Source organism: Amblyraja radiata, chromosome 25 (genome assembly GCF_010909765.2).
Source record: "Amblyraja radiata isolate CabotCenter1 chromosome 25, sAmbRad1.1.pri, whole genome shotgun sequence".
NCBI classification, from domain to species: domain Eukaryota; kingdom Metazoa; phylum Chordata; class Chondrichthyes; order Rajiformes; family Rajidae; genus Amblyraja; species Amblyraja radiata.
Window position 1 is genome coordinate 28,788,852 of NC_045980.1, and position 25,720 is coordinate 28,814,571.

Below are 25,720 nucleotides of genomic sequence, written 5' to 3' on the forward strand. Positions count from 1 at the left end.
GAGAGGGGGGAAGGGGAGTGTGGACGGGCCGGGGTGGGCGGGGGAGCGGTGTAGAGGGATGGGGGTCCCCCGGGTGCCCTCACCTGTCCCGCGAACTACAGCTGCCGCGGCAGCCGCCGCCATTGGTCCGTACGCGGTGAGGGGGATCGCTGGGGGGGGGAAAAGAGAGAGAGAGAGAGACATCAGTGCAACGTTCAACAATCACCACCCACCCCAGGGACTCCTCGCCCCCGTCCCCATCCCCCCCACCTGACACCCCCAACCTTGGCGATGGACAGATGGGGTCAACCCCCCCCCCCCACCTACCCCCCAGTCTCCAGCAGGGGGCGGTGGTCCCACAACCAGTATGAAGAAGGTCCCATCCCGAAACGTCAACTATCCTTGTCCTCCAAAATGCTGCCTGGCCCAATGAGTTACTCCAGCACTTTGTGTGGAAGACCAGTCTCTCCACTCCCGTTGTGTTCAAGGTCACAGCGAGGTGGGTCTAAGCCCCAAGACCGTCAAACTATCTTTAATTGGACTTTATCTTACATTGGACATTGTACCTTTCATCCTTTATCTGTATGCTGTGGATGGTCGATTGTAATCATGTATAGTCTTGTTGCTGTGTGGACAGCGTGCAACAAAAAGCTTTTCACTGAACCTTGGTATACATGACCATAATAGAGTAAACTAAACTAAATATCTGTGGGGGGGGGCAGGGTGGAGATGGAAGGTGAGGGAAGAGGAAGGGAGGTGAGGAGATGGGAGAAGGGAGGGGAGGAGTGGGCAGGTGAGAGGGGAGAGGAGGGGAGCAGAGGCGGGGAGGGGGAGAGGAGGAGAGGAGAGGGGAGGAGGGGAGGAGGGGAAAGGAGGAGGGGTAAGGAGGAGGGGAAAGGAGGAGTGGAGGAGGGGAGTGGAGGGGACAGGGGAGAGGAGAGAAGGGGAAGGGAGGAGAGGAGAGGAGAGGAGAGGAGAGGAGAGGAGAGGAGAGGAGAGGAGAGGAGAGGAGAGGAGAGGAGAGGAGGAGTGGAGAGGAGAGGAGAGGAGAGGAGAGGAGAGGAGAGGAGAGGAGAGGAGAGGAGAGGAGACTTGGTAGGCGGTGCGGCTCTCGCCAGCAGCGGCCTCTGCAGTCCGTCTGCGTTTTTATTATTTTATGTCTATGTTTTAATGTAGTTTTTGTTAATTTTGTTGGTGTATGTGTGTGGGGGGGTGGGGGTGGTGTGGGGGGGAGGGGGAAACTTTTAAATCTCTCCCTGCACGGGAGACCCGACCTTTTCTTTGTCGGGTCTCCGTTGTCGTTGGGGCTGCAACGAGGAGCGGCCTCCAACAGGAAAACCGGGGGCTCCAGTGCCGACACTCACCTCACCGTCGCGGAGCTGGCCGAGTCCAGAGCGGGTGGAGCTGTGGTGGACGCTGCTGCGGCCCGACCCCCGGAGATTCGGTGGCTGCAACTGCGGGTTTGGCGGACGGCACCGGGAGCCCGCGGGTCCCTGGAGGGAGACCGCTTTTCGGGGCTTCCGCAACGGCGACTTCTCCCGCCCGAGTTGCGGGGTTGAAGAGCTCCTGGAGCGGGGCCTTACAGCACCGCCCCGCGCGGCTTGGAATGGCGGCGGGCTGCGAGCGCGCACCGGGGGCTCTAACACCAAGACCCGGTGCGCGAACTTGCATTACCCGGCGTGGTTTAATGGCCACGGGACAATTCGCCATCGCCCGCCGGGGGCTTTGACTTTGACTCTGACATGGGGGGGGGGAGTGCAGTGGAGAGAGAAGTTTTTTTGGCCTTCCATCACAGCAATGTGATGGATGTTTATGTAAAATATGTTGTGTCTTGGGTCTATTTGTTGTAATGTATGGCTGCAGAAACGGCATTTCGTTTGGACCTCAAGGGGTCCAAATGACAATAAATTGAATTGTATTGTATTGTATTGTATTGTAGAGGAGAGGAGAGGAGAGGAGAGGAGAGGAGAGGAGAGGAGAGGAGAGGAGAGGAGAGGAGAGGAGAGGAGAGGTGGGGAGGGGAGGAGGGGCAGGGAGAGTGGAGGAGGGGAGCAGAGTGTATTGTGAGCATTTGTCACACCACAGGCTGAAGCTGCCTCCACTTTAGAGCTGAGACAGCACTGCCACCCAGTGGACAGCCCCCCACATTACTCTTCGACAAGAAGCTTTATAAGTTTTCAACATGGAGTTCAGATGTAGGTACATTTCCTCGTGCTTGTGAGAGTGGAGAGAAGGGGGAGGGAGGGGGGGGGTTGTAGGAATAGAGATGAAAAAATGTAGAAGGGGAGGTATCAGAGAGGAAGGAGTGTGGGATTAGATGGGGCAGGAAGTTCAGGGTAGAAACCTGCACCCCTCACCCTCACCCCCCCCCCCCCCACCTCTGTCACCCATCTCCGAAGACAGACACAAAGTGCTGGAGTAACTCGAATGGTGACGGGTCAGGGCCCTTTCTTCAGGCTATTCCTTCTCTCCGGAGATGCTGCCTGACCCGCTGAGTTACTCCAGCATTTTGTGTGTCTGTCTTCGGGGGCAAACCAGCATCTGTGGTTGCTCCCCTGCCCATTTGGTGTCTCACCTCCTGTTGGCCAGTCCTGGAGCAGCATTGAGGGTGGCCACTGGGAGGTCTGTACCCCGGTCTGGCCCGCTCTCCCAGCTGATGATGGAAGGGTTGCGGTTGGAGGCAGCAGCAACGGACCTGGAGTCGGGGCAAACACACGCAGGGGAGGGGCGACAAACCAGGAGAACAATTAAATAGGGCCACGGTAGAGCCGCTGCCTCACAGCTCCAGAGACTCTGCTTCAATCCTGACCCCGGGTGCTGTCTCTGTGGAGTTTGCCCGTCCTCCAACTTGGGTTTCCTCCGACATCCCAAAAAATCGAGTCACCTGTTCCTTTTCTCCAGAGATGCTGCCTGACCCGCTGAGTTACTCCAGCTTTTTTGGAGTCTATCTCAAAAGATGTGCGGGCTTGTAGGTTAATCGGCCTCTGTAAATCGCCCCTGCTGTGTGTGTAGCGAGTGTTTGTGAAAGTGGGATAATATTGAACTAGTGTGCAGGTAGGTGATCAATGGTCGGCATGGACTCGGTGGGCCAAAGGCCGGTTTGCATGCTCAACCTCTAGACTAAACCAAGAACTGGATAGACTCGGCTAGAATTTAGAAGATTGAGGAGGGATCTTATAGAAACTTACTAAATTCTTAAGGGGTTGGACAGGCTAGATGCAGGAAGATTGTTCCCGATGTTGCGGAAGTCCAGAACAAGGGGTCACAGTTTAAGGATAAGGGGGAAATCTTTTAGGACTGAGATGAGAAAATCATTTTTTACACAGAGAGTGGTGAATCTCTGGAATTCTCTGCCACAGAAGGTAGTTGAGGCCAGTTCATTGGCTATATTTAAGAGGGAGTTAGATGTGGCCCTTGTGGCTAAAGGGATCAGGGGGTATGGAGAGAAGGCAGGTACAGGATACTGAGTTGGATGATCAGCCATGATCATATTGAATGGCGGTGCAGGCTCGAAGGGCCGAATGGCCTACTCCTGCACCTATTTTCTATGTTTCTATGTAAGAACTGGAGAGATGAAATGGAGGAAATTGCACGGATACACGGTTTTAATTTGTGCATATTTGCATTAATGCCCTTTTTAATGCAGTCTTTGTTTTTTCAATGTCTCGTGCAATTTGTGTTCTGTGTGTAGTCTGAGTCTACGTGCCTGCGTCTTTCGTAACTTAGTTGGCTGAAACATGGTGACTTTTATGTACTGCCTCGGTGAGGTCTGCTGTGCGGTTTTACTGGGTTGTCTGCAAAAACAAAGCATTTCACTGTACCTAGGTACATGGGACAATCATGTATCATTTGATTGAATCGCTGTGATGCTGCTGGGATAATGTAGTGTGAACGGGCGATCGATGGTCGTGCATAAGTGATAGGAGCAGAATTGGGCCATTCGGCCCATCAAGTCTACTCCACCATTCAATCACGGCTGATCCATCTTTTCCTCTCAACCACTTTCTCCTGCCTTCTCCCCGTAACCTTTGACACTCCTACTAATCAAGAGATCTTCGAGTTTCCTCCCACACTCCAAAGACGTACAGGGATGTAGGTTAATTGGCTTGGTGTACGTGTAAAATTGTATACAGTGTGCGTAGGATAGTGTTGATGTGTGGGGATCGATGGTCGGTGTGGACTCGGTGGGCCGAAGGGCCTGTTTCCGTGCTGTATCTCAGATCTTGACCAGAAACAAGTGTGTTTTATACTCCACTAAATACGCTTGCTGTTCGTCACGAGGCGAAGGGGGAGAGGGGGGAGAGGCCGGGAGGGGGATCACGGTGGAGAGGTTCCAACATACCTGGGAACTGGTAGGTGTAGCCAGGCGTGAGTCCAGTGTAGCCCCGACTCGCGTAGGAAGCAGCCTGGAATCCCGGGTACCCTGCGGAATGAGCAGAGGGGGGGGGAAGAGACTGAGAAGTCAGGACCATGCACCTCAGCACAGCGACACCAACAACACACACACACACACTGGCAACAATAAGGTCAGAACCGGTCGGTGAAGGGCTGGAGGGTCGGCATTCCTTGGATGGGGAAAATGACCTGAAGGGGAGGGGAGGGAGGAGAGGTAGAGGGAGGTAATGGTGGGATGATGAGGTGGAAGGGGAGAGAGAGGGGGACGGGAGAGGAGGGAGGGAGGGAGAGGCGGAGAGGGAAGGGGCGAGGAGGACGGGAGGGGGTTGGGCAAGAGGGGAATGAGGGAGAGGCAGGAGGGGAGGAAGGGGAAAGATGGATGAGGTGGAGAGAGCAGGGACAGAAAGATGGGAAGGAAGAGAGAGGGAGTAGAGAGGTGGCAGGAAGACTGGATCACGGGGGTGGGGGGGCAGAGGGATACGAGAAGGGAACGAAAGACAGGAGTGAGGGACAGAAGGGGAGAGAGGCAGGAAGGAGAGATGAGTAGAGTAGACGAGGGCCTTGGATCGAGGGGGCGAAGGGGTTTATTTGATCTCTTGACCGGGCGAGTGGGTGTTGGGCGGCACTTACCCAGCATGCCTATCCCCAGCATGAAGGCGTCCATGCCGTAGGGCATGACCCTGGAGCGACCTCGGGCCGTTCCAGTCGGCGACATCACTTCCTTAGGCTGCGCTTTCTTACACTCCACCTGTGCGGGGTAAAGAGGTCATTTACAGCCTTCATGCTGGGCCGGGGCTGGACACGCCACCAGCGTGCGTGCTCTGTGCGATCCACAGTGTGTTTGTTTTACAAAATGACATTTATTCAATTATTTACAATATTACGTCACAAAACAAACAGGGTATCACAGCGGTAGAGTTGCTGCCTCACAGCGCCAGAGACCCGGGTCCGATCCCGACTACGGGTGCTTGTCTGTACGGATATTGTACGTTCTCCCTGTGATCCGCGTGGGTTTTCTTCGGGCGCTCACCGTCTGTGTGGAGTTTGCACGTTCTCCCTGTGACCATGTGGGTTTCCTCCCACATCCCAAAGCCCTGCAGGTTTGCGGGTTAATTTCCCGCTGGGAATCACTGCGAGTGTGTGGGGAGTGAGTGCCAATGTGGGACAAGATAGAACTAGTTTGAAGGGGTGATCGCTGGTCGGCGCTGACCCGGCGGGCACCAGAGCCTGTCTCCGCACCGTAGCTCCAAAACTAAAAACGCTCCTCACTCACCATCTTGTTGTTGATCTCGTGGAAGTGGATCTCACACACCTTCTCCACGATGTCCTCGCTCTCAAAGGTCACAAACCCAAACCCTGAAAGTCAAACGAGGGGCACGTTAACCAGGTTTAATTTGGCATCACCTTCAGCATGGACATTCTGGGTGGGCAGGAACTGCAGGTGCAGGTTTAAACTGGAGATAGGCACAAAATGCTGGAGTAACTCAGCGGGGCAGGCAGCTTCTCTGCAGAGATGGAATGGGTGACGTTTCGGGTTGAGACCTTTCTTCAGACATTGTGGGCCTAAGGGCCTTTATTGTGTTGTGCACTTCCAGGTTCCAATACAGGGAAAGATGCTCAAACTCAGAGGTGGACAAATCAGATCCCTTTACACGAGTTCAATGGTGATCAGCAACTCCTCACCCACAATGGTGGCACAGTGGCACAGTGGTAGAGTCGCTGCCTTAGACCCGGGTTTGATCCTTACTAACGGTGCTGTCTGTACGGAGTTTGTACCTTCTCCTCGTGACCACATGGGTTTTCTCTGGGTGTTCCGGTTACCTCCCTACGCTCCAAGTACGCACTTCGTAAGTTCATTGGCTTTGTTAAAATTGTAAATTGTCCCTAGTGTGTTGGATTGTGCTGGTGTACAGGGGGTTCGCTGGTCTGTGCCGGCTCGCTGGGCCGAAGGGCCCCGCTTCCCCGCTGTATCACTAAACTAAACTGAGCTAAACATGGTCTTCCACACACCAGCAGGCACCTTCCTTCCTTCTTCCACTTCCAAGCACCTCAGGGATCTCTAATTGTCCCATATTGTATGTATTCACAAGAGTGTCGATTTAGCTCTTAGGGCTAACGGAATCAAGGGATATGGGGAGAAGGCAGGAACGGGGTACTGATTTTGGATGATCAGCCATGATCATATTGAATGGCGGTGCTGGCTCGAAGGGCCGAATGGCCTATTCCTGCACCTATTGTCTATTGTCTAATTTAAATTAAATCTCCAGCGTCAACTCCACGTGAGATTTCTGGGGGGGGGGGGTTATTTATACAGCAACCAGAATCCCTGTCACTGTTCCCATCCAATGGCCCTTCCTACTGGTTGTCTGCCCCCTATTGTGGTGTAGTGAGTCCCTGCTTGCCAACTACCTGTTGGTGCTCATACCCTCCAATGAGTGACTCCATCTACACTTCACGTTTCCTCAGAAAAACCAGCCGACATAATCAAAGGTAGACAGATGTGCTTTCTCGGCTTTCTTTAATCCCAAGCACCTGATGGCTAATAATTGACGTGAACATTGACATCTATTTTATGTGCATACTGTCGTTGTGTCCTTGGGCAAGACACTTCACCCACCTTTGCCTGTGTGTGAATGTGTGTGAATGTGTGTGAGTGATTGGTGGTGGTCGGAGGGGCCGTAGGCGCAGATTGGCAGCCACGCTTCCGTCAGTCTGCCCCAGGGCAGCTGTGGCTACAGAAGTAGCTTACCACCACCGAGTGTGACTGAGGAGTGAATGAATAATGCGATGTAAAGTGCCTTGAGTATTAGAAAGGCGCTATATAAATCCCATCCATTATTATTATTATTATTTTAGTGAATATAGAGTGAAAATAAGCCCAAACTGCATTTCTGTTTAGCACAATGTAGTAATCTTCCACCAATTATCACTATTTCAAATAGATAATTTCTAATGTGTAAGAAAGAACTGCAGATGGTAGTTTAAATCGAAGGTAGACACAAAATTCTGGAGTAATTCAGCGGGCCAGGCAGCGTCTCTGGAGAGAAGGAATGGGCGACGTTTCGGGTTGCGACCCTTCTTCAGACAAACCAGCATCTGCAGTTCCTTCCTAGACACAAACAAAGACTCGTCCCGCCCTGGTCAATCCTTCTTCTCCCTGCTCCCGTCCGGCAGAAGGAAACAGAAGCTTGAAAGTGCGCACCACCAGACTCAGGAACAGCTTCTTCCCCTCTGTAATCAGGCTCCTGAACCGTCCTTCCACAAGATAGGGCACTGCCTTTGGTCAGAGGGTGGTGAATCTGTAGAATTCGTTGCCACAGTCAGGAGGCCAAGTCAGTGGGACGCAGATGATTAGTGGGTTGTGTCGGATGTTACTTCATTGACGACGCCCAGTGTCGGGGGGGGTGGGACAGAGAGGGTCCCGGGGGGGGGTGGGGGGCGGTGACCTCACATGTGGGGTGGTCCCAGTGACCTTGCATCTGGGCCCCCCTGGGTGAGGGGGTGAGTTGTCAGGTGCAGCGGGTGGGTGTGAGGAGGGGGGGGGGGGGTGGGCTGGCGTCGCGCCCGCTGGGGGGCACCCGAGGGTGCTGCTGACCGGCGGTGGTCGAGGCGCGAGCGCTGTAACCCTACCCCCGCTCTCACGCACCTGCTGAGTCGTCGCCATTAATAATTCAGCCGCACTTCTGTTTCCATGAATAATACAGCGTGGCAGATTTGACCCCTTTTGTCCAAGACAACTTCCTCGCGTTAAACAACAGCCAGGCCTGTTCCGCTCAACGCCAACCCGGCTTTCTACAACGCAGCCGTGTCCCCTCCCTCCACACCACGCTGCCCGTGATTAACAGCCACCACAGTACTTTGGATGGAATCACTCGCCGATTGTGTGGGACTTGAGAGATACAGCAAGGAAATAGGCCCTATACCCACCGAGTCCGCACCAACCAGCGATCACCCCTATCCTACACACTAGGACCAAGTTACAATTTCACCAAAGCCAATTAACCTACAAACCTGTATAGAAACATAGAAAGTAGGTGCGAGAGTAGACCACCAGGTCCGTCGAGCCCGCACCGCCATTCGCTCATGGCTGAACACTAAACAGACACACTTACCCACAAACAGTAGACACAAGACACAGAACACAAGACACTACCCTCCCCTTTATACCGCTATCACCCCTCTCCACCCCAAGAACCTCATTATGTTTTATGCCTGCACTGGTTTAAGGTCCCATCACAATTTAGACTTCAGAGATACACTGTGGAAACAGGCCCTTCAGCCCTCTGAGTCCATGCTGACCAATGATCACCCCGTATACTAGCACTCTCCTACACACGAGGGACAACTTTCACAATTACAGAAGCCAATTAACCCACAAAACGTACGTCTTTGGAGTGCGAGAGGAAACCGGGCCAACGCCGTCACGGGGAGAGCGTACAAACTCCGTACAGACAGCACCCGTAGTCAGGATCGAACCCGGGTCTCCAGCGCTGTAAGGCAGCAACTCTACCGCTGCGCCACCATGCCGAGATGCAGCCACGTTGACCCATTCAGCAAGGGGTTAAAGCAGGTTGCACGGATTAAGCCTGGGTTTGCTGAGGTGATTTAGCTCAGTGTTTACAAGGATGCCAAAATATGACATGAGATTACAGGGGAGTTATTGGGATGGGGGTTTGGGATAAGGAGGGTTATTCCCTTCATCCTGTATCTGTACACTGTGAATAGCTCGATTGTAATCACGTATTGTCTTTCCGCTGACTCGGTACACGTGACAATAAACTAAACTGAACCATGCACAGGTAGGTGAGATCAGTTTAGCTTGGCATCACGTTCGGTACAGACACTGCGGGCTGAAGGGTCCGTTCCTGTGCTGTACTCTTCTCAAAACATTTGGGGAAGGCTGCAGAAGTACCAGGCGCTATTTAAATGCAAGTCTAACTATGTCGATGTTAGCACGGGATGATTAATACGGGTGTCAGGCGGTTATGGGGAGAAGGCAGGAGAATGGGGTTGAGAGGGAAAGATAGATCAGTCATGATCGAATGGCGGAATAGACATGATGGGCCGAATGGCCTAATTCTGCTCCTACAACTTATGAACATGTGCCTCTGCAGGAGGAAATCTTTCACGGGTGCTTTGGTACGAAGCTGCCTTTGTTTGCAACTGGGAGCTGATTGCTTTCACACAGACCCCACCCCCTGTGTGTGTGTGTGTGTGTGTGTGTGTATGCAGTGTGTGTGTGTGTGTGTGTGTGGGCACTGTGTGTGTGTGTGTGTGTGTGTGTGTGTGTGTGTGTGTGTGTGTGTATATGCAGTGTGTGTGTGTATATGCAGTGTGTGTATGAACTGTGTGTGTGTGTGTGTGTGTGTGTGTGTGTGTGTGTGTGTGTGCGTGTGTGCGTGTGTGCGTGTGTGCGTGTGTGCGTGTGTGCGTGTGTGCGTGTGCGTGTGTCCTACTTATTCTGACCACTGCACTGGCCAGCCCAGCACTGCTGCCGTTGGGCTGCCGCACCTGAGGTTGCCGGGGCGACACGCCACATCTTCGAGCAGCAGTGGCAGATGCGGTGGAGCTGTAGGGAGCTGCAATCTGTGCGTTCAGGGGGCTGGGTCACAGGTCAGGGGTCAGTCAGGCTGCATTGTCCAGCTTGCAGTCGCCCGAGGGTTTTCATTGTCTCGACTCTACTTTTACATAAGCAAAAACCCAATTTGCAAAAGAATGGGACATTCATTTGCAAAGTTTGTTCTGAGACGTGGTCATGTTTGCATGTTTCGCCTCCCCCTAATGACTGCGGTTGCTGGAATATTGCCGCTTGTGAACTACCAGCCCTGCAGGGAGTTGCACTGAGACGGAGAGTCACACTGTGGAGAGCAGGCCGGAGCTGGGCGGGATTGAGCCCGTACAGAGTACAGGGGGGGAGTGAAGCGCCAGCCACACTGCAACATCCAGGAGGCAACTAAGAGTTAGATTTAGCTCTGAGGGCTAACGGAATCAAGGGATATGGGGAGAAAGCAGGAACAGGGCACAGATTTTTGGATGATCAGCCATGATCGTACTGAATGGCGGCGCTGGCTCGAAGGGCCGAATGGCCTACTCCTGCACCTATTTTCTACGTTTCTAAAACACGGTGCCTTTCACTATTAGACCTTGTCAGCGTAGACCTCCAGCTCTCCGTACCGAGACTTCTTCATCAATGGTGGAGTGGGCAGGAGTATCATTTATAGGGTTTTTTTAAAACATCCTCTTTCTAAATTAAAATGAACCAATAAAATCGTCTTTGAAGGCCGAGGTGTTAACTTGAGCAAATTCACAAATTGAAGAAATGGTAGTAATAATATTAAATTAAATTAATTTCCTTTGATGAGGGAATCCCGAATGAAAGGTCACAAAGTGAATGGAAGAAGCAAAATGCAGTGATGCTGGAAACCTGAGACAGAGTGCTGGATTGACTCAGCGAGTCAGGCAACATCTGTGGAGAAAAGGGGTAGGTACCTCTTTTCTCCACAGATGCTGCCTGACCCGATGAGTAGGTGACGTTTCGGGTCGGAACCCTTCTTACACTCAGGAGGTCGGGCAGCATCTGGGGAGAGAGGGACAGTTAATATGTCTTGATTAGTAAGGGTGTCAGGGGTTATTGGCCGTAGGCAGGAGAATGGGGTTGAGAGGGAAAGCTAGATCAGCCATGGTTGAATGGCGGAGTAGACTCGATGGGCCGAATGACCTAATACTGCTCCCAGGACTCATGAACTTATGAGTTTTCATTAAAACTCGTTCTTTCTGACCAAACCTGAAAGGTTAACTCTGTTTCTTTCTCCACAGATGCTGCCTGACCTGCTCAGGATTTGTCTGTTATTCTGATTATCATTTTAGAATCAGCACTAGTCGGTGCAGGGGTAAATCCAGGAGCATTTCTTCAGACCAAGCCTGGAGCAACCAGCAGTGACCAGTACAGAGGCCATACACAAGGTCAGTGCATCAAATGAAGGTCTTATCCTGAGAGTTTCCAGAATACAATTCCAGCACAGTAGCGCACCAGGTGGGTCTGCTGCCTTACAGCGCCACAGACCCGGGTTTGCTCCTGACCAGGGGTGCTGCCTGTGTGGAGTTTGCACGTTCTCCCTGTGACCGCGTGGCTTTTCTACGGGTGCTCCAGTTACCTCCCACAGCGCAAAGATGCGCAGGTTTGTAGATTCATTCCTTCGCTGGAGATTGCCCCATGTGTGTAGGGAGTGGATGAGAAAGTTCACAAGTTCGGTTACAGGAGTAGAATTAGGACATTCGGCCCATCGAGTCCACCCTGCCAGTCAATCATGGCTGATTTCTGCCTCCTAATCCCATTTTCCTGCCTTCTCCCCATAACCATTGACACCCGTTCTAATCGTGGGATATCATAGAACTCGTGCGAATGGGTGATTGATGGTCAGCGTGGACCCGTGGGTCGAGGGGCCTGTTTCTGCGCTGTGTCTGTAAACTAATCTTCCTCCACTTTTCCCACCACGTATACAGAGGACCTTCCCCAGTGTGTTAAACCTCCAGCACAAGAATGACCTCCGTCACACGCATGACCTCCGTCACACGCATGACCTCTGTCACACGCATGATCTCCGTCACACGCATGACCTCCATTGCACACATGACCATACACATATGACCACCCCCCCATCACACACCCCCCCCCTTCACACACGCCCATCACACACACACCCCCCCCCCATCACACACACAGCCCCCACACCAAAAAAACAACACCCCCATCACAAAACAACCCCCCATCACACACACCCCCCAATCAACAAACAAAACACAAAGCCCCACAAACACAAAGCACCAAAACAAACAAGAAACAAAAAACACACAACACACACAAAAAGCCCCAACAAAAAAAACCAAAAAAAAAAAAAACCACAAAAACAAAACAAAACACACAAACACAAACAAAAAAAAGAACCAAAACACACAAAAGAAACACAAACACAAACCCCACACAAACAAAAAACACAAAAAAAACACACAAAGCCACAATCACAAAAGGCCCATCAAACCCCCCAAAAAACACAAACAACACCAAAAAACACAAACAGCAAACCACGCAAAAACACAAAACCCCAACAAACAGAAAAGAAAAAACAAGCCCCCCAAAAACACACAAACAAACCAAACACAAAACAGAAAAAAAAACCCCACAAGAAAAAACCAAAGAACACAAACAGCCCAAAACAGCACACAGCACTAGCCCCCCCACAGCACATCAAACAACACCTCCCAGAACACACACACCCCCCACACAAGCATCACCCAAACAGACACACCCCCAAAGCACAACACTACACCACCAGCACAACAACACCCCCAGCACAAAACAGCCCCCCAGCACACACACACACCCCCAGCACACACACAGCCCCTCCCCAGCACCAAAGACCCCCCAGAAGCACACCCCCACCACAGCACAACACACCCCCCCCCAAGCCACACACCCCCCCATCACACACCCCCCCCAATCACACACACACCCCCCCCATCACACACCCCCCCCAATCCACAACACACACAACACCCATCCCACGCACGCCCCATCACGGCACGGCCCCCCCCTTCACACCACCTCAGCCCCCCTCCCCCCCCTTCACACACGCCCATCACACACACCCCCCCCCCCCCCATCACACGCAAGCCAATACAAAACAAGGGATTTGGCCTCAACGTGGTTTTAACTGAGGTCGGTTTGGTGAAGTAGGGAACCTTGAGAGAGAGGATGAGGGAGGATTGCGGGTGACAAGGAGCGGAGGGGAGGGGAGAGGAGCAGCAGCAGAACGCTGGAGGTGGCTCTTGTGCGAAAGTGAGCAGCAGTGATGGGAATAGAGGATGAACGAGGGCAGGAATGTGCTGAGGCATCAGGCTGGGGGGGGGGGGGGGGGGGGGGGTGGGACTGCTTTACAGACACCAGGCTGGGGGGGGGGGGGGGTGGGACTGCTTTACAGACATCAGGCTGGGGGGGGGGGGGGTGGGACTGCTTTACAGACACCAGGCTGGGGGGGGGGGGGGGGTGGGACTGCTTTACAGACATCAGGCTGGGGGGGGGGGGGGGGTGGGACTGCTTTACAGACACCAGGCTGGGGGGGGGGGGGGGTGGGACTGCTTTACAGACATCAGGCTGGGGGGGGGGGGGGTGGGACTGCTTTACAGACATCAGGCTGGGGGGGGGGGGTGGTGGGACTGCTTTACAGACATCAGGCTGGGGGACCGCTTTATAAAACGCCAGTGAGCCCACAGTGTGCGGCACTGATCTGTTATAAGGGCCGGCTGGAAGCGCTGGGTATCAGTGGCAGTAAAGGATTACACTAATGCTGGGATCAAGGCTGCAGAAAACCTGTGCTGAATACAATGGGGGAGCCAGGTCACAGGCTCACACGACAGCACTGAGCTGGGCCTTTCATTCCCGGCAACTCTCAGGAGACAACACCTCCATCTGACAATCTCCCCTTTGTTTGGGAAACTGCGCTGGAGCCAGCTGCTTAGAAATATTCTTTTTTCGCTTCCCACCCGTGCGTCCCGTCCCAAACCTTGACGTTCCTTTCTGGCCAGACAGCCATTTGTAATCTCTGCCTCCAACCACTGACTCCGAAATATCACAAGGGGAACAGGGAGGTGAAGTAAGTATCATCCTGTATATTCTTGGCTGCCAGCTTATTCTTCACTGGAGTCAGGTTGGGGGTTCGATCCCAGCTCAGGCCCATAAAATACCTCAGTCTAAAGGCCCTGTCCCATGATGCGAGTTTACCCAAGAGCTCTCCCGAGTTTAAAAAAAAATCAAACTCGTGATACTTCATCACAAGTATTTTTTTAACCCTTGGAAACTTTTCACACTGTTGAAAAAACTTCCCGCGTTTCCGCGTTTTCCGAGTACCTGCCGTTAGCATTACTAGTGTGCAGGTGGTCGCTGTTCGGAGTGGACTCGGTGGCTGAAAGACCCGTTTCCACTAAAATCTACCGCTAATTCCCCTCGCAAACATGACCAGCCCCTGGATTAGTCAAGGTGCACACACTGGGATGGGCTCGAGATTTTGAACAGCCCCACGGGGAAGGGCCCCGGTGGGCCGAGAGACCCGCCTCTAAAGTCTAAAGTCTACATTGGAGGACAGGAGCAGTTTTTAACCATGTGCCCTAAAGAATTGTTATCTTTTTCAACCAACATTATAACAATACAGAATGTAGGACAGTACAGCACAGCAACGGGCTCTTCAGTCCCAGTGTTTGTACCAACCACCATGTCAAGTTAAACCGGTCTCATCTCCTGCCCATGATCCATTCTCTGAACCATGATGACCCATTCCATCATCCATTCTCTGCTTATCCCGGTACCCCCCCCCCCCATTATCACCTGTCCCACTAAAGGGTCTGTCCCACTTGGGCGTCATTTGCGCGTCATTTACGCGACATCATTTACGCGTCAGGGCTGTATTAGCGGGAGATTTCAACTTCCCTAATGTGGGGATGTACCAGATAAACCAGTGGTTCAAACTAGATTTATTTTCAGGCTCCAGGCACAACAGGTCAGGTGGACAAACCTGGGACATGGAATGGCTCGGGGGGACTGGGATCTTAAAGCCGCTGCTGAAAGAAGGGCAGCATTGGCTGCTCAATGTTCCAGGGTATTGATGGTACAGATGTGAGAGATGCAGGTGAGAGAGACGGAGGGAGGGAGGGAGGGAGCGAGGGGGAGGGAGGGAGGGAGGGAGGGAGGGAGGGAGGGAGGGAGGGAGGGAGGGAGGGAGGGAGGGAGGGAGGGAAGTTTCCTTTTTGACCAGGGAGAACATAACTACAAAGCTCAGAGAGGATAATCTTCCGGGATCATCCACTGAGGCTTAATGGATAGAACTTAGAAACAGGAAGGGAATGATCATACTGATGGGACTGTATTATAGGCCTCCCCAATAGTCAAGGTGAATTAGAGTGCAGGGAGTTTGTAGATAGCTGTAGCAATAACAGGGTAGTAAGAGTGGGATATTACAACCTCTCTACTACAGGGACCTACCAGCATTTGCATAATCCTGCCTATCTTTGGTTTAAACCAGCTTCTGCAGTTCCTTATTCCTGGAGAGAATTAGCATGACTTTGTGTGTGGGAAATTAGTGCTTCATGAATCCAATAGAATTTTTTGAAGGTAGAGTTGCTGCTTTACAGCGCTTGCAGCGCCAGAGACCCGGGTTGGATCACGACTACAGCTGCTTGTCTGTGCGGAGTTTGTACGTTCTCCCCGTGACCTGCGTGGGTTTTCTCCGAGATCATCGGCTTCCTCCCACACTCCAAAGACGTCCAGGTTTGCAGGTTAATTGGCTTGGGATTAATGCATATTGTCCCGGGAGGGAAAAACATTTTTCACCCAGAGAGTGGTGAATCTCTGGAATTCTCTGCCACAGAAGGTAGTTGAGGCCAGTTCATTGGCTATATTTAAGAGGGAGTTAGATGTTGCCCTTGTGGCTAAAGTGATCAGGGGGTATGGAGAGAGGGCAGGTACAGGATACTGAGTTGGATGATCAGCCATGATCATATTGAATGGCGGTGCAGGCTCGAAGGGCCGAATGGCCTACTCCTGCACCTATTTTCTATGTTTCTATGTTTCTATGTCCCTAGTGTGTGTACGATAGAGTTAATGTGCGGGAGATCGCGGGTGGTGCGGACTCAGTGGGCTAAAGGGCCTGTTTCTCTAAAACTAACAAAAAACCAAGGTCACCGAGAGAACTGATGAGACAGGGAAGTGGACATTATTTATACTGCAAGGTCTTTAGTTCCCTGGCTTATCCTTGCTGCCCTTCTTAAATAACGATACAACATTAGCCACCCTCCAGTCTTCAGGCATGGCACCTGCAGCTAAAGGTGATGCAAATATCTCTGCAAAGCCCCCCGCGATTTCCTTCATAGACACATGGAAAATAGGTGCAGACATAGGCCATTCGGCCCTTAAAGCCAGCACCGCCATTCACTGTGATCATGGCTTATCATCCAGAATCAGTACCCCGTTCCTGCTTTCTCCCCATATCCCTTGATTCCGTTAGCCCTAAGAACTAAATCTAACGCTCTCTTGACTCCCACAAGATCTGAGGATGCGCTTGATCAGGCCCTGAGGGTTTAATGCCACCTTACTGTGCTTTAATACCCCATCAATACCTCCTCACTGATAATTTGTTTCTGATCCAAGGCGTCACCACTCAGTTGCTTAGCTTTCCACGTTCTGCTGCTCAGTGTGAGGCATGGTGGCGCAGCGGTAGAAACACTGCCTTACAGCGTCAGAGACCTGGGTTCAATCCCGGCTACTGCCTGTTCGGAGTTTGTACCTTCTCCCCGTTACCCGTGTGGGTTTTCTGAGAACTTCTCCCACATTCCAAAGACGTACAGGTTTGTAGGTTAATTGGCTTGGTATAAATGTAAAAATTGTCCCTGGTGTAAGATGTACGGGCATCGCTGGTCGGTGTGGACTCGGCGGGCCGAAGGGCCTGTTTCTGTGCTGGATCTCTAAACCAAACTAAAACTAAAAACAGATGAGAAGTATCTCCCTCATCTCTACACAAAGATGGCCATTCTGATCTTCGGGGGGGGGGGACCTATTATTTTCTTAACCACCCCTAATATAGAGGTATGGTAAACCTATAAAAGAGGTATGATAAATAAGTTTTTAAGAAGGAACTGCAGATGCTGGAAAATCGAAGGTAGACAGTGCTCCAGTTACCTCCCACAGCGCAAAGATGCGCAGGTTTGTAGATTCATTCCTTCGCTGGAGATTGCCCCATGTGCGTAGGGAGTGGATGAGAAAGTTCACAAGTTTGGTTACAGGAGTAGCATTAGGCCATTCGGCCCATCGAGTCCACCCTGCCAGTCAATCATGGCTGATTTCTGCCTCCTAATCCCATTTTCCTGCCTTCTCCCCATAACCATTGACACCCGTTCTAATCGTGGGATATCATAGAACTCGTGCGAATGGGTGATCGATGGTCAGCGTGGACCCGTGGGTCGAGGAGCCTGTTTCTGCGTTGTATCTGTAAACTAATCTTCCTCCACTTTTCCCACCACGTATACAGAGGACCTTCCCCAGTGTGTTAAACCTCCAGCACAAGAATGACCTCCGTCACACGCATGACCTCCATTGCACACATGACCTCCGTCACACGCATGACCTCCATTGCACACATGACCATACACATATGACCACCCCCCATCACACACACCCCCATCACACACACACACCCCCCCTTCAAACACGCCCATCACACACACACACCCCCATCACACACACACCCCCATCACACACACAGCCCCCCCCATCACACACACACACCCCCATCACACACACAGCCCCCATCACACACACAGCCCCCATCACACACACAGCCCCCATCACACACACAGCCCCCCATCACACACACCCCCCCCATCACACACACACACACACACCCCCATCACACACACAGCCCCCCCCCATCACACACACACACCCCCATCACACACACACACCCCCATCACACACACAGCCCCCCCCCCATCACACACACACACCCCCATCACACACACAGCCCCCCCCATCACACACAGCCCCCCCCCATCACACCCCCCCCCATCACACACACCCCCCCCAATCACACACACCCCCCATCACACACCCCCCCCCAATCACACACACACCCCCCCCCATCACACACCCCCCCCAATCACACACACACACACACCCATCACGCACGCCCCCATCACACACACAGCCCCCCTCCCCCCCCTTCACACACGCCCATCACACACACCCCCCCCCCCCCCCCCCATCACACGCAAGCCAATACAAAACAAGGGATTTGGCCTCAACGTGGTTTTAACTGAGGTCGGTTTGGTGAAGTAGGGAACCTTGAGAGAGAGGATGAGGGAGGATTGCGGGTGACAAGGAGCGGAGGGGAGGGGAGAGGAGCAGAAGCAGAACGCTGGAGGTGGCTCTTGTGCGAAAGTGAGCAGCAGTGATGGGAATAGAGGATGAACGAGGGCAGGAATGTGCTGAGGCATCAGGCTGGGGGGGGGGGGGGGGGGGGGGGGTGGGACTGCTTTACAGACACCAGGCTGGGGGGGGGGGGGGGTGGGACTGCTTTACAGACATCAGGCTGGGGGGGGGGGGGGTGGGACTGCTTTACAGACATCAGGCTGGGGGGGGGGGGGGGGTGGGACTGCTTTACAGACATCAGGCTGGGGGGGGGGGGGGGGGGGACTGCTTTACAGACATCAGGCTGGGGGGGGGGGGGTGGTGGGACTGCTTTACAGACATCAGGCTGGGGGACCGCTTTATAAAACGCCAGTGAGCCCACAGTGTGCGGCACTGATCTGTTATAAGGGCCGGCTGGAAGCGCTGGGTATCAGTGGCAGTAAAGGATTACACTAATGCTGGGATCAAGGCTGCAGAAAACCTGTGCTGAATACAATGGGGGAGCCAGGTCACAGGCTCACACGACAGCACTGAGCTGGGCCTTTCATTCCCGGCAACTCTCAGGAGACAACACCTCCATCTGACAATCTCCCCTTTGTTTGGGAAACTGCGCTGGAGCCAGCTGCTTAGAAATATTCTTTTTTCGCTTCCCACCCGTGCGTCCCGTCCCAAACCTTGACGTTCCTTTCTGGCCAGACAGCCATTTGTAATCTCTGCCTCCAACCACTGACTCCGAAATATCACAAGGGGAACAGGGAGGTGAAGTAAGTATCATCCTGTATATTCTTGGCTGCCAGCTTATTCTTCACTGGAGTCAGGTTGGGGGTTCGATCCCAGGTCAGGCCCATAAAATACGTCAGTCTAAAGGCCCTGTCCCATGATGCGAGTTTACCCAAGAGCTCTCCCGAGTTTTTAAAAAAAATCAAACTCGTGATACTTCATCACAAGTATTTTTTTTAACTCTTGGAAACTTTTCACACTGTTGAAAAAACTTCACGCGTTTCCGAGTACCTGCCGTTAGCATTACTAGTGTGCAGGTTCGGAGTGGACTCGGTGGCTGAAAGACCCGTTTCCACTAAAATCTACCGCTAATTCCCCTCGCAAACATGACCAGCCCCTGGATTAGTCAAGGTGCACACACTGGGATGGGCTCGAGATTTTGAACAGTCCCACGGGGAAGGGCCCCGGTGGGCCGAGAGACCCGCCTCTAAAGTCTAAAGTCTACATTGGAGGACAGGAGCAGTTTTTAACCATGTGCCCTAAAGAATTGTTATCTTTTTCAACCAACATTATAACAATACAGAATGTAGGACAGTACAGCACAGCAACGGGCTCTTCAGTCCCAGTGTTTGTACCAACCACCATGTCAAGTTAAACTGGTCTCATCTCCTGCCCATGATCCATTCTCTGAACCATGATGACCCATTCCATCATGCATTCTCTGCATATCCCGGAACCCCCTCCCCCATTATCACCTGTCCCACTAAAGGGTCTGTCCCACTTGGGCGTCATTTGCGCGTCATTTACGCGACATCATTTACGCGTCAGGGTCGTATTAGCGGGAGATTTCAACTTCCCTAATGTGGGGATGTACCAGATAAACCAGTGGTTCAAACTAGATTTATTTTCAGGCTCCAGGCACAACAGGTCAGGTGGACAAACCTGGGACATGGAATGGCTCGGGGGGGACTGGGATCTTAAAGCCGCTGCTGAAAGAAGGGCAGCATTGGCTGCTCAATGTTCCAGGGTATTGATGGTACAGATGTGAGAGATGCAGGTGAGAGAGACGGAGGGAGGGAGGGAGGGAGCGAGGGGGAGGGAGGGAGGGAGGGAGGGAGGGAGGGAGGGAGGGAGGGAGGGAGGGAGGGAGGGAGGGAGGGAGGGAGGGAGGGAGGGAAGTTTCCTTTTTGACCAGGGAGAACATAACTACAAAGCTCAGAGAGGATAATCTTCCGGGATCATCCACTGAGGCTTAATGGATAGAACTTAGAAACAGGAAGGGAATGATCATACTGATGGGACTGTATTATAGGCCTCCCCAATAGTCAAGGTGAATTAGAGTGCAGGGAGTTTGTAGATAGCTGTAGCAATAACAGGGTAGTAAGAGTGGGATATTACAACCTCTCTACTACAGGGACCTACCAGCATTTGCATAATCCTGCCTATCTTTGGTTTAAACCAGCTTCTGCAGTTCCTTATTCCTGGAGAGAATTAGCATGACTTTGTGTGTGGGAAATAGTGCTTCATGAATCCAATTGAATTTTTTGAAGGTAGAGTTGCTGCTTTACAGCGCTTGCAGCGCCAGAGACCCGGGTTGGATCACGACTACAGCTGCTTGTCTGTGCGGAGTTTGCACGTTCTCCCCGTGACCCGCGTGGGTTTTCTCCGAGATCATCGGCTTCCTCCCACACTCCAAAGACGTCCAGGTTTGCAGGTTACTTGGCTTGGGATTAATGCATATTGTCCCGGGAGGGAAAAACATTTTTCACCCAGAGAGTGGTGAATCTCTGGAATTCTCTGCCACAGAAGGTAGTTGAGGCCAGTTCATTGGCTATATTTAAGAGGGAGTTAGATGTTGCCCTTGTGGCTAAAGTGATCAGGGGGTATGGAGAGAGGGCAGGTACAGGATACTGAGTTGGATGATCAGCCATGATCATATTGAATGGCGGTGCAGGCTCGAAGGGCCGAATGGCCTACTCCTGCACCTATTTTCTATGTTTCTATGTTTCTATGTCCCTAGTGTGTGTACGATAGTGTTAATGTGCGGGAGATCGCGGGTGGTGCGGACTCAGTGGGCTAAAGGGCCTGTTTCTCTAAAACTAACAAAAAACCAAGGTCACCGAGAGAACTGATGAGACAGGGAAGTGGACATTATTTATACTGCAAGGTCTTTAGTTCCCTGGCTTACCCTTGCTGCCCTTCTTAAATAACGATACAACATTAGCCACCCTCCAGTCTTCAGGCATGGCACCTGCAGCTAAAGGTGATGCAAATATCTCTGCAAAGCCCCCCGCGATTTCCTTCATAGACACATGAAAAATAGGTGCAGACGTAGGCCATTCGGCCCTTCAAGCCAGCACCGCCATTCACTGTGATCATGGCTTATCATCCAGAATCAGTACCCCGTTCCTGCTTTCTCCCCATATCCCTTGATTCCGTTAGCCCTAAGAACTAAATCTAACTCTCTCTTGACTCCCACAAGATCTGAGGATGCGCTTGATCAGGCCCTGAGGGCTTAATGCCACCTTACTGTGCTTTAATACCCCATCAATACCTCCTCACTGATAATTTGTTTCTGATCCAAGGCATCACCACTCAGTTGCTTAGCTTTCCACGTTCTGCTGCTCAGTGTGAGGCATGGTGGCGCAGCGGTAGATACACTGCCTTACAGCGTCAGAGACCTGGGTTCAATCCCGGCTACTGCCTGTTCGGAGTTTGTACCTTCTCCCCGTTACCCGTGTGGGTTTTCTGAGAACTTCTCCCACATTCCAAAGAAGTACAGGTTTGTAGGTTAATTGGCTTGGTATAAATGTAAAAATTGTCCCTGGTGTAAGATGTACGGGCATCGCTGGTCGGTGTGGACTCGGCGGGCCGAAGGGCCTGTTTCTGTGCTGGATCTCTAAACCAAACTAAAACTAAAAACAGATGAGAAGTATCTCCCTCATCTCTACACAAAGATGGCCATTCTGATCTTCGGGGGGAGGGGGGGAGGGACCTATTATTTTCTTAACCACCCCTAATATAGAGGTATGGTAAACCTATAAAAGAGGTATGATAAATAAGTTTTTAAGAAGGAACTGCAGATGCTGGAAAATCGAAGGTAGACAAAAGTGCTGGAGAAACTCAGCGGGTGCAGCAGTATCTAAAAGAAGGAAATAGGCAACGTTTCGGGCCAAAACAGGGGGGGGAGGAGAAGAAAGGAGAAAGGAAGAGGAGGAGTCAGAGGCCTTTGTAAATTGTCTCTAGTGTGTCTCTAGTGTGTAGTTCAATCACCCAGAACTAGTGTATGGGTGATTGTTGGTCAGTGTGGACTTGGTGGGCCAAAGGGTGCGTTTCCACAATGTATCTCTAAGATTAAAAGCTTTTAAGTCTCATCAAATTGGTCTGTTAAGGTTCATTAGATGGAAAGTCAGATGCAGGGGTGTAAACTGTATTGTATAAATGGATGAGAATTACATAGTACAGGAAGGAACTGCAGATGCTGGTTTAAACCAAAAATAGACACAAAAAGCTGGAGTAACTGAGCGGGTCAGCCAGCATCTCTGGAGAAAAGGAATAGGCGACGTTTCGAGTCAAGACCCTTCTTCATACTGAGAGTCAGGGGAAAGGAAAATGAGAGAAAAAGCCAGTGAGGGTTTTCTCTGGGTCCTCCCACACTCTAAAGACTTTGTAGGTTCATTGGCTTAGTATAATTGTAAATTGTCCCTAGTGTGTGGAGGGTAGTTACATAGAAAATAGGCGCAGGAGGAGGCCATTCGGCCCTTCGAGCCCGCACCGTCATTCATTGCGATCATCGTCCCCAATCAATAACCCGAGCCTGCCTTCTCCCCATATCCCTTGATTCCACTAGCCCCTAGAGCTCTATCTAACTCTCTCCAGTGTATGAGGTGACCGCTCTAGTTCTAGTGTATGAGGTGACCGCTAGTCGGTGCCGACTCAGTGGGCTGAAAGGCCGGTTTCCGTGCAGTATTCTTAAAGTCTAAAGCAGTTCGCACAGGTGACAATAAAAACACTATTGAAGATAATTCACAGCATAAAGGAACCTATGTCACACAAGCAAAAGGTGACGAATCACCACAACAATCAAGAAACAAAGCAAATGGGATGTTTACCTCGATGCCGATTAGTTGTCTTATCAAACATCAGCATGGCGTCGTCTACCTGTTGGGAAAAAAACAAACGCCATCAGTGTCGTGCTGAGGGTTCTCCTGCATAAATGATATCCCAAAGTCTCGAGTGCGCCATTGATGGGCCAGACGTTGGGTAAACGCTCGCGCCGGCCCCGTGCCATTTTCATCCATTAGAGGCCGCGCGGCCTCTAAACCTCAAAGGGCCTTGAACCTCTCTTTGCACATCAGGGACGGCACGGGGCCGCAGCGGAACAGACGCTGCCTCATACAGCGCCAGAAACCCAGGTTCGATCCTGACCACTGGTGCTGTCTGCACAGAGTTCGTACATTCACCCCGTGACCCCGTGTGGGTTTTCTCCGGGCGCTCCGGTTTTCTCCCACGTTCCAAAGACGTACAGGTTTGTAGGTTAAAGGGCCTGTCCCACGAGCATGTGACCTGCATGCGGCAAGCGCGACCTAAAGGGCCGGTCCCACCAGCATGCGCCTGCACGCGGCAAGCGCGACCTAACGTGGTCGCTTGAGCCGTACGGCATGCGGCAAGCGCGACCAAACCAGGAGCGGGAGCCGCGCGGAGGTCGAGTGAGTGACACGGCGTCGAGGCGGCTGCGGGCCGGCAGGCCTTGCCGCTCGGAATTTTTGAACACGGTCAGTTTTCCGGAGCCCGCGCGATGTCGGGACCAGCTCCGCACAACTCCATACGGCTCTGCCGATCGAAGTGGGACCGGCCCCGCGATGCCGTACGGCTCAAGCGACCACGTTAGGTCGCGCTTGCCGCATGCAGGTGCATGCTGGTGGGACAGGCCCTTAAGTTGGCTTCGGTAAAGATTATAAATTGTCCCTATTGTGTAGGATGGTGCTAGTGTAACGGGAATCACTGGTCGTCTTGCAGCAACCAGCTTGTCTTGTTAAAGCTAAACTTTTCCACTCACTACTACATGTGTTCCGTAAGGATTGACGTGAAAGCAAAAAAAACTTTTTCCCTATGTCTCTGGATACATGGCAACCACAAACTAGCAAACAGGAGGGAAAGCTAACAAAGACACCACCAAACACAGAGAGAGAGAGGGAGAGAGGGGGACACAGGGAGAAAGAGTCAGGGGGGGAGAGAGACAGAGAGAGGGAGAGGGACAGAGAGGGAGTGGGGGGAGAGGGAGAGAGGGGGAGGGGGGGGGAGAGGGGGAGGGAGGGGGAGAGAGGGAGGGGGAGGGGGAGAGAGGGGGGGGGCGGGGGAGAGAGAGAGAGAGAGAGAGAGAGAGAGGGAGAGAGAGAGGGAGAGAGAGGGAGAGGGAGAGGGAGAGGGAGAGGGAGAGGGAGAGGGAGAGGGAGAGGGAGAGAGATAAAGAAGTCACACACAAATGCAAGGCAGACAAGTGATGAGTGTCTGCATCAATTATGGTGAAGAGAATGGGAGCTCATCATGGTGATGCGCTGAGCAGTCCCAGAGTAAGCTGTACAATCAGCATGGCCTCTGAAAAATGTAGCACCCTAACTCTACATTTAGTACAGAATGAGACAGTAGTTTAATAGGCACAGACTGGTGGGGCAGAGAGGAAGGTAACAAGACAAGCTGGAGAACATCACAGACAGGCTGGATGATTATTGGCACTGACATCTTGCCGTTGTTGAGGGACCAGTGAGTTCATTCTTGTCCCGGGCTCTATGTTGACCTGTTGTGTGAATTTGAGTGGCACGGTGGCACAGCAGTGAAGTTGCTGCCTCACAGCGCCAGGGTCCCAGGTTCGATCCTGACTACGGGCGCTGTCTGTACGGAGTTTGTACGTTCTCCCCGTGACCTGTGCGTGTTTTCTCCGGGATCTCCGGTTTCCTCCCACACTCCAAATTGGCTTGGTATAATTGTAAATTGCGAGTGCGTGTAGGATAGCGTTAGTGTGCGGGGATCGCTGATAGGTGCGGACTCGGTGGGCCGAAGGGCCTGCTTCCACGCTGTATCTCTAAACTAAACTGCCCCTGTGTATTTCCTGGACGATGGGTTAAAACAAACCTGCGTCCAAGACCCCCAACAATTAATTGCCTGCACATCAACACACCATCTTCACTTTGATCACAACCCCTGCCCTCGATTAATGGATATAGCACGACCAGTCAGATCTTACTTTGGAAAAGCTTCACGCCAGAAAATTCCTCCTGCATGAATAATTCTGCAATCATTTACAACGTGAAAGGGCGAGATTGTTCCTCTGAGAAAGTATTTACATAGCTGTTTGTCCTCCTTGCCCACCAAGGACTGATTTATTCTTCACAGATTTCTCAGCAGAGTAAAAGCACACACATCCACTCTACTCAAGAGGTCAGCGACAGAAAGCAGGGTTTTGTTAGCCCGAACTACGCTTTGGATTCTGATGCCTGAGAACTGGGCTCTCTCTCTCTCTCTCACTCTCACTCAGACTCAAAGAGGGGGGGGGTTCAAATCAAAAAGGAAAACGTTCCACTTTAACTCCCATCTTGCAAGTGCTCTGCCCACCACCTGTATGTCATAGCTCAGGGAAGCATGCAAACTGGGGCATCCATTTTAGCTGGGTGAACC

The 25,720-nt window shown here is 52.1% G+C and overlaps 1 protein-coding gene across 4 annotated transcripts in view; it reads right to left on the minus strand.

The window, feature by feature from the left end:
* msi1 (musashi RNA binding protein 1) overlaps positions 1 to 25,720 on the minus strand; it is a 131,218-nt gene that overhangs the window by 6,233 nt on the left and 99,265 nt on the right. For all 4 annotated transcript variants that reach the window (XM_033043649.1, XM_033043650.1, XM_033043651.1 and 1 more), the window contains exons 7-12: positions 23,158 to 23,206; positions 5,648 to 5,730; positions 5,005 to 5,122; positions 4,322 to 4,402; positions 2,555 to 2,674; positions 84 to 149 (exon numbers count right to left, since the gene is read on the minus strand). In XM_033043649.1, the coding sequence (XP_032899540.1) occupies positions 84 to 149; positions 2,555 to 2,674; positions 4,322 to 4,402; positions 5,005 to 5,122; positions 5,648 to 5,730; positions 23,158 to 23,206 (517 nt within the window). The remainder of the gene's footprint in view (positions 1 to 83; positions 150 to 2,554; positions 2,675 to 4,321; positions 4,403 to 5,004; positions 5,123 to 5,647; positions 5,731 to 23,157; positions 23,207 to 25,720) is intronic.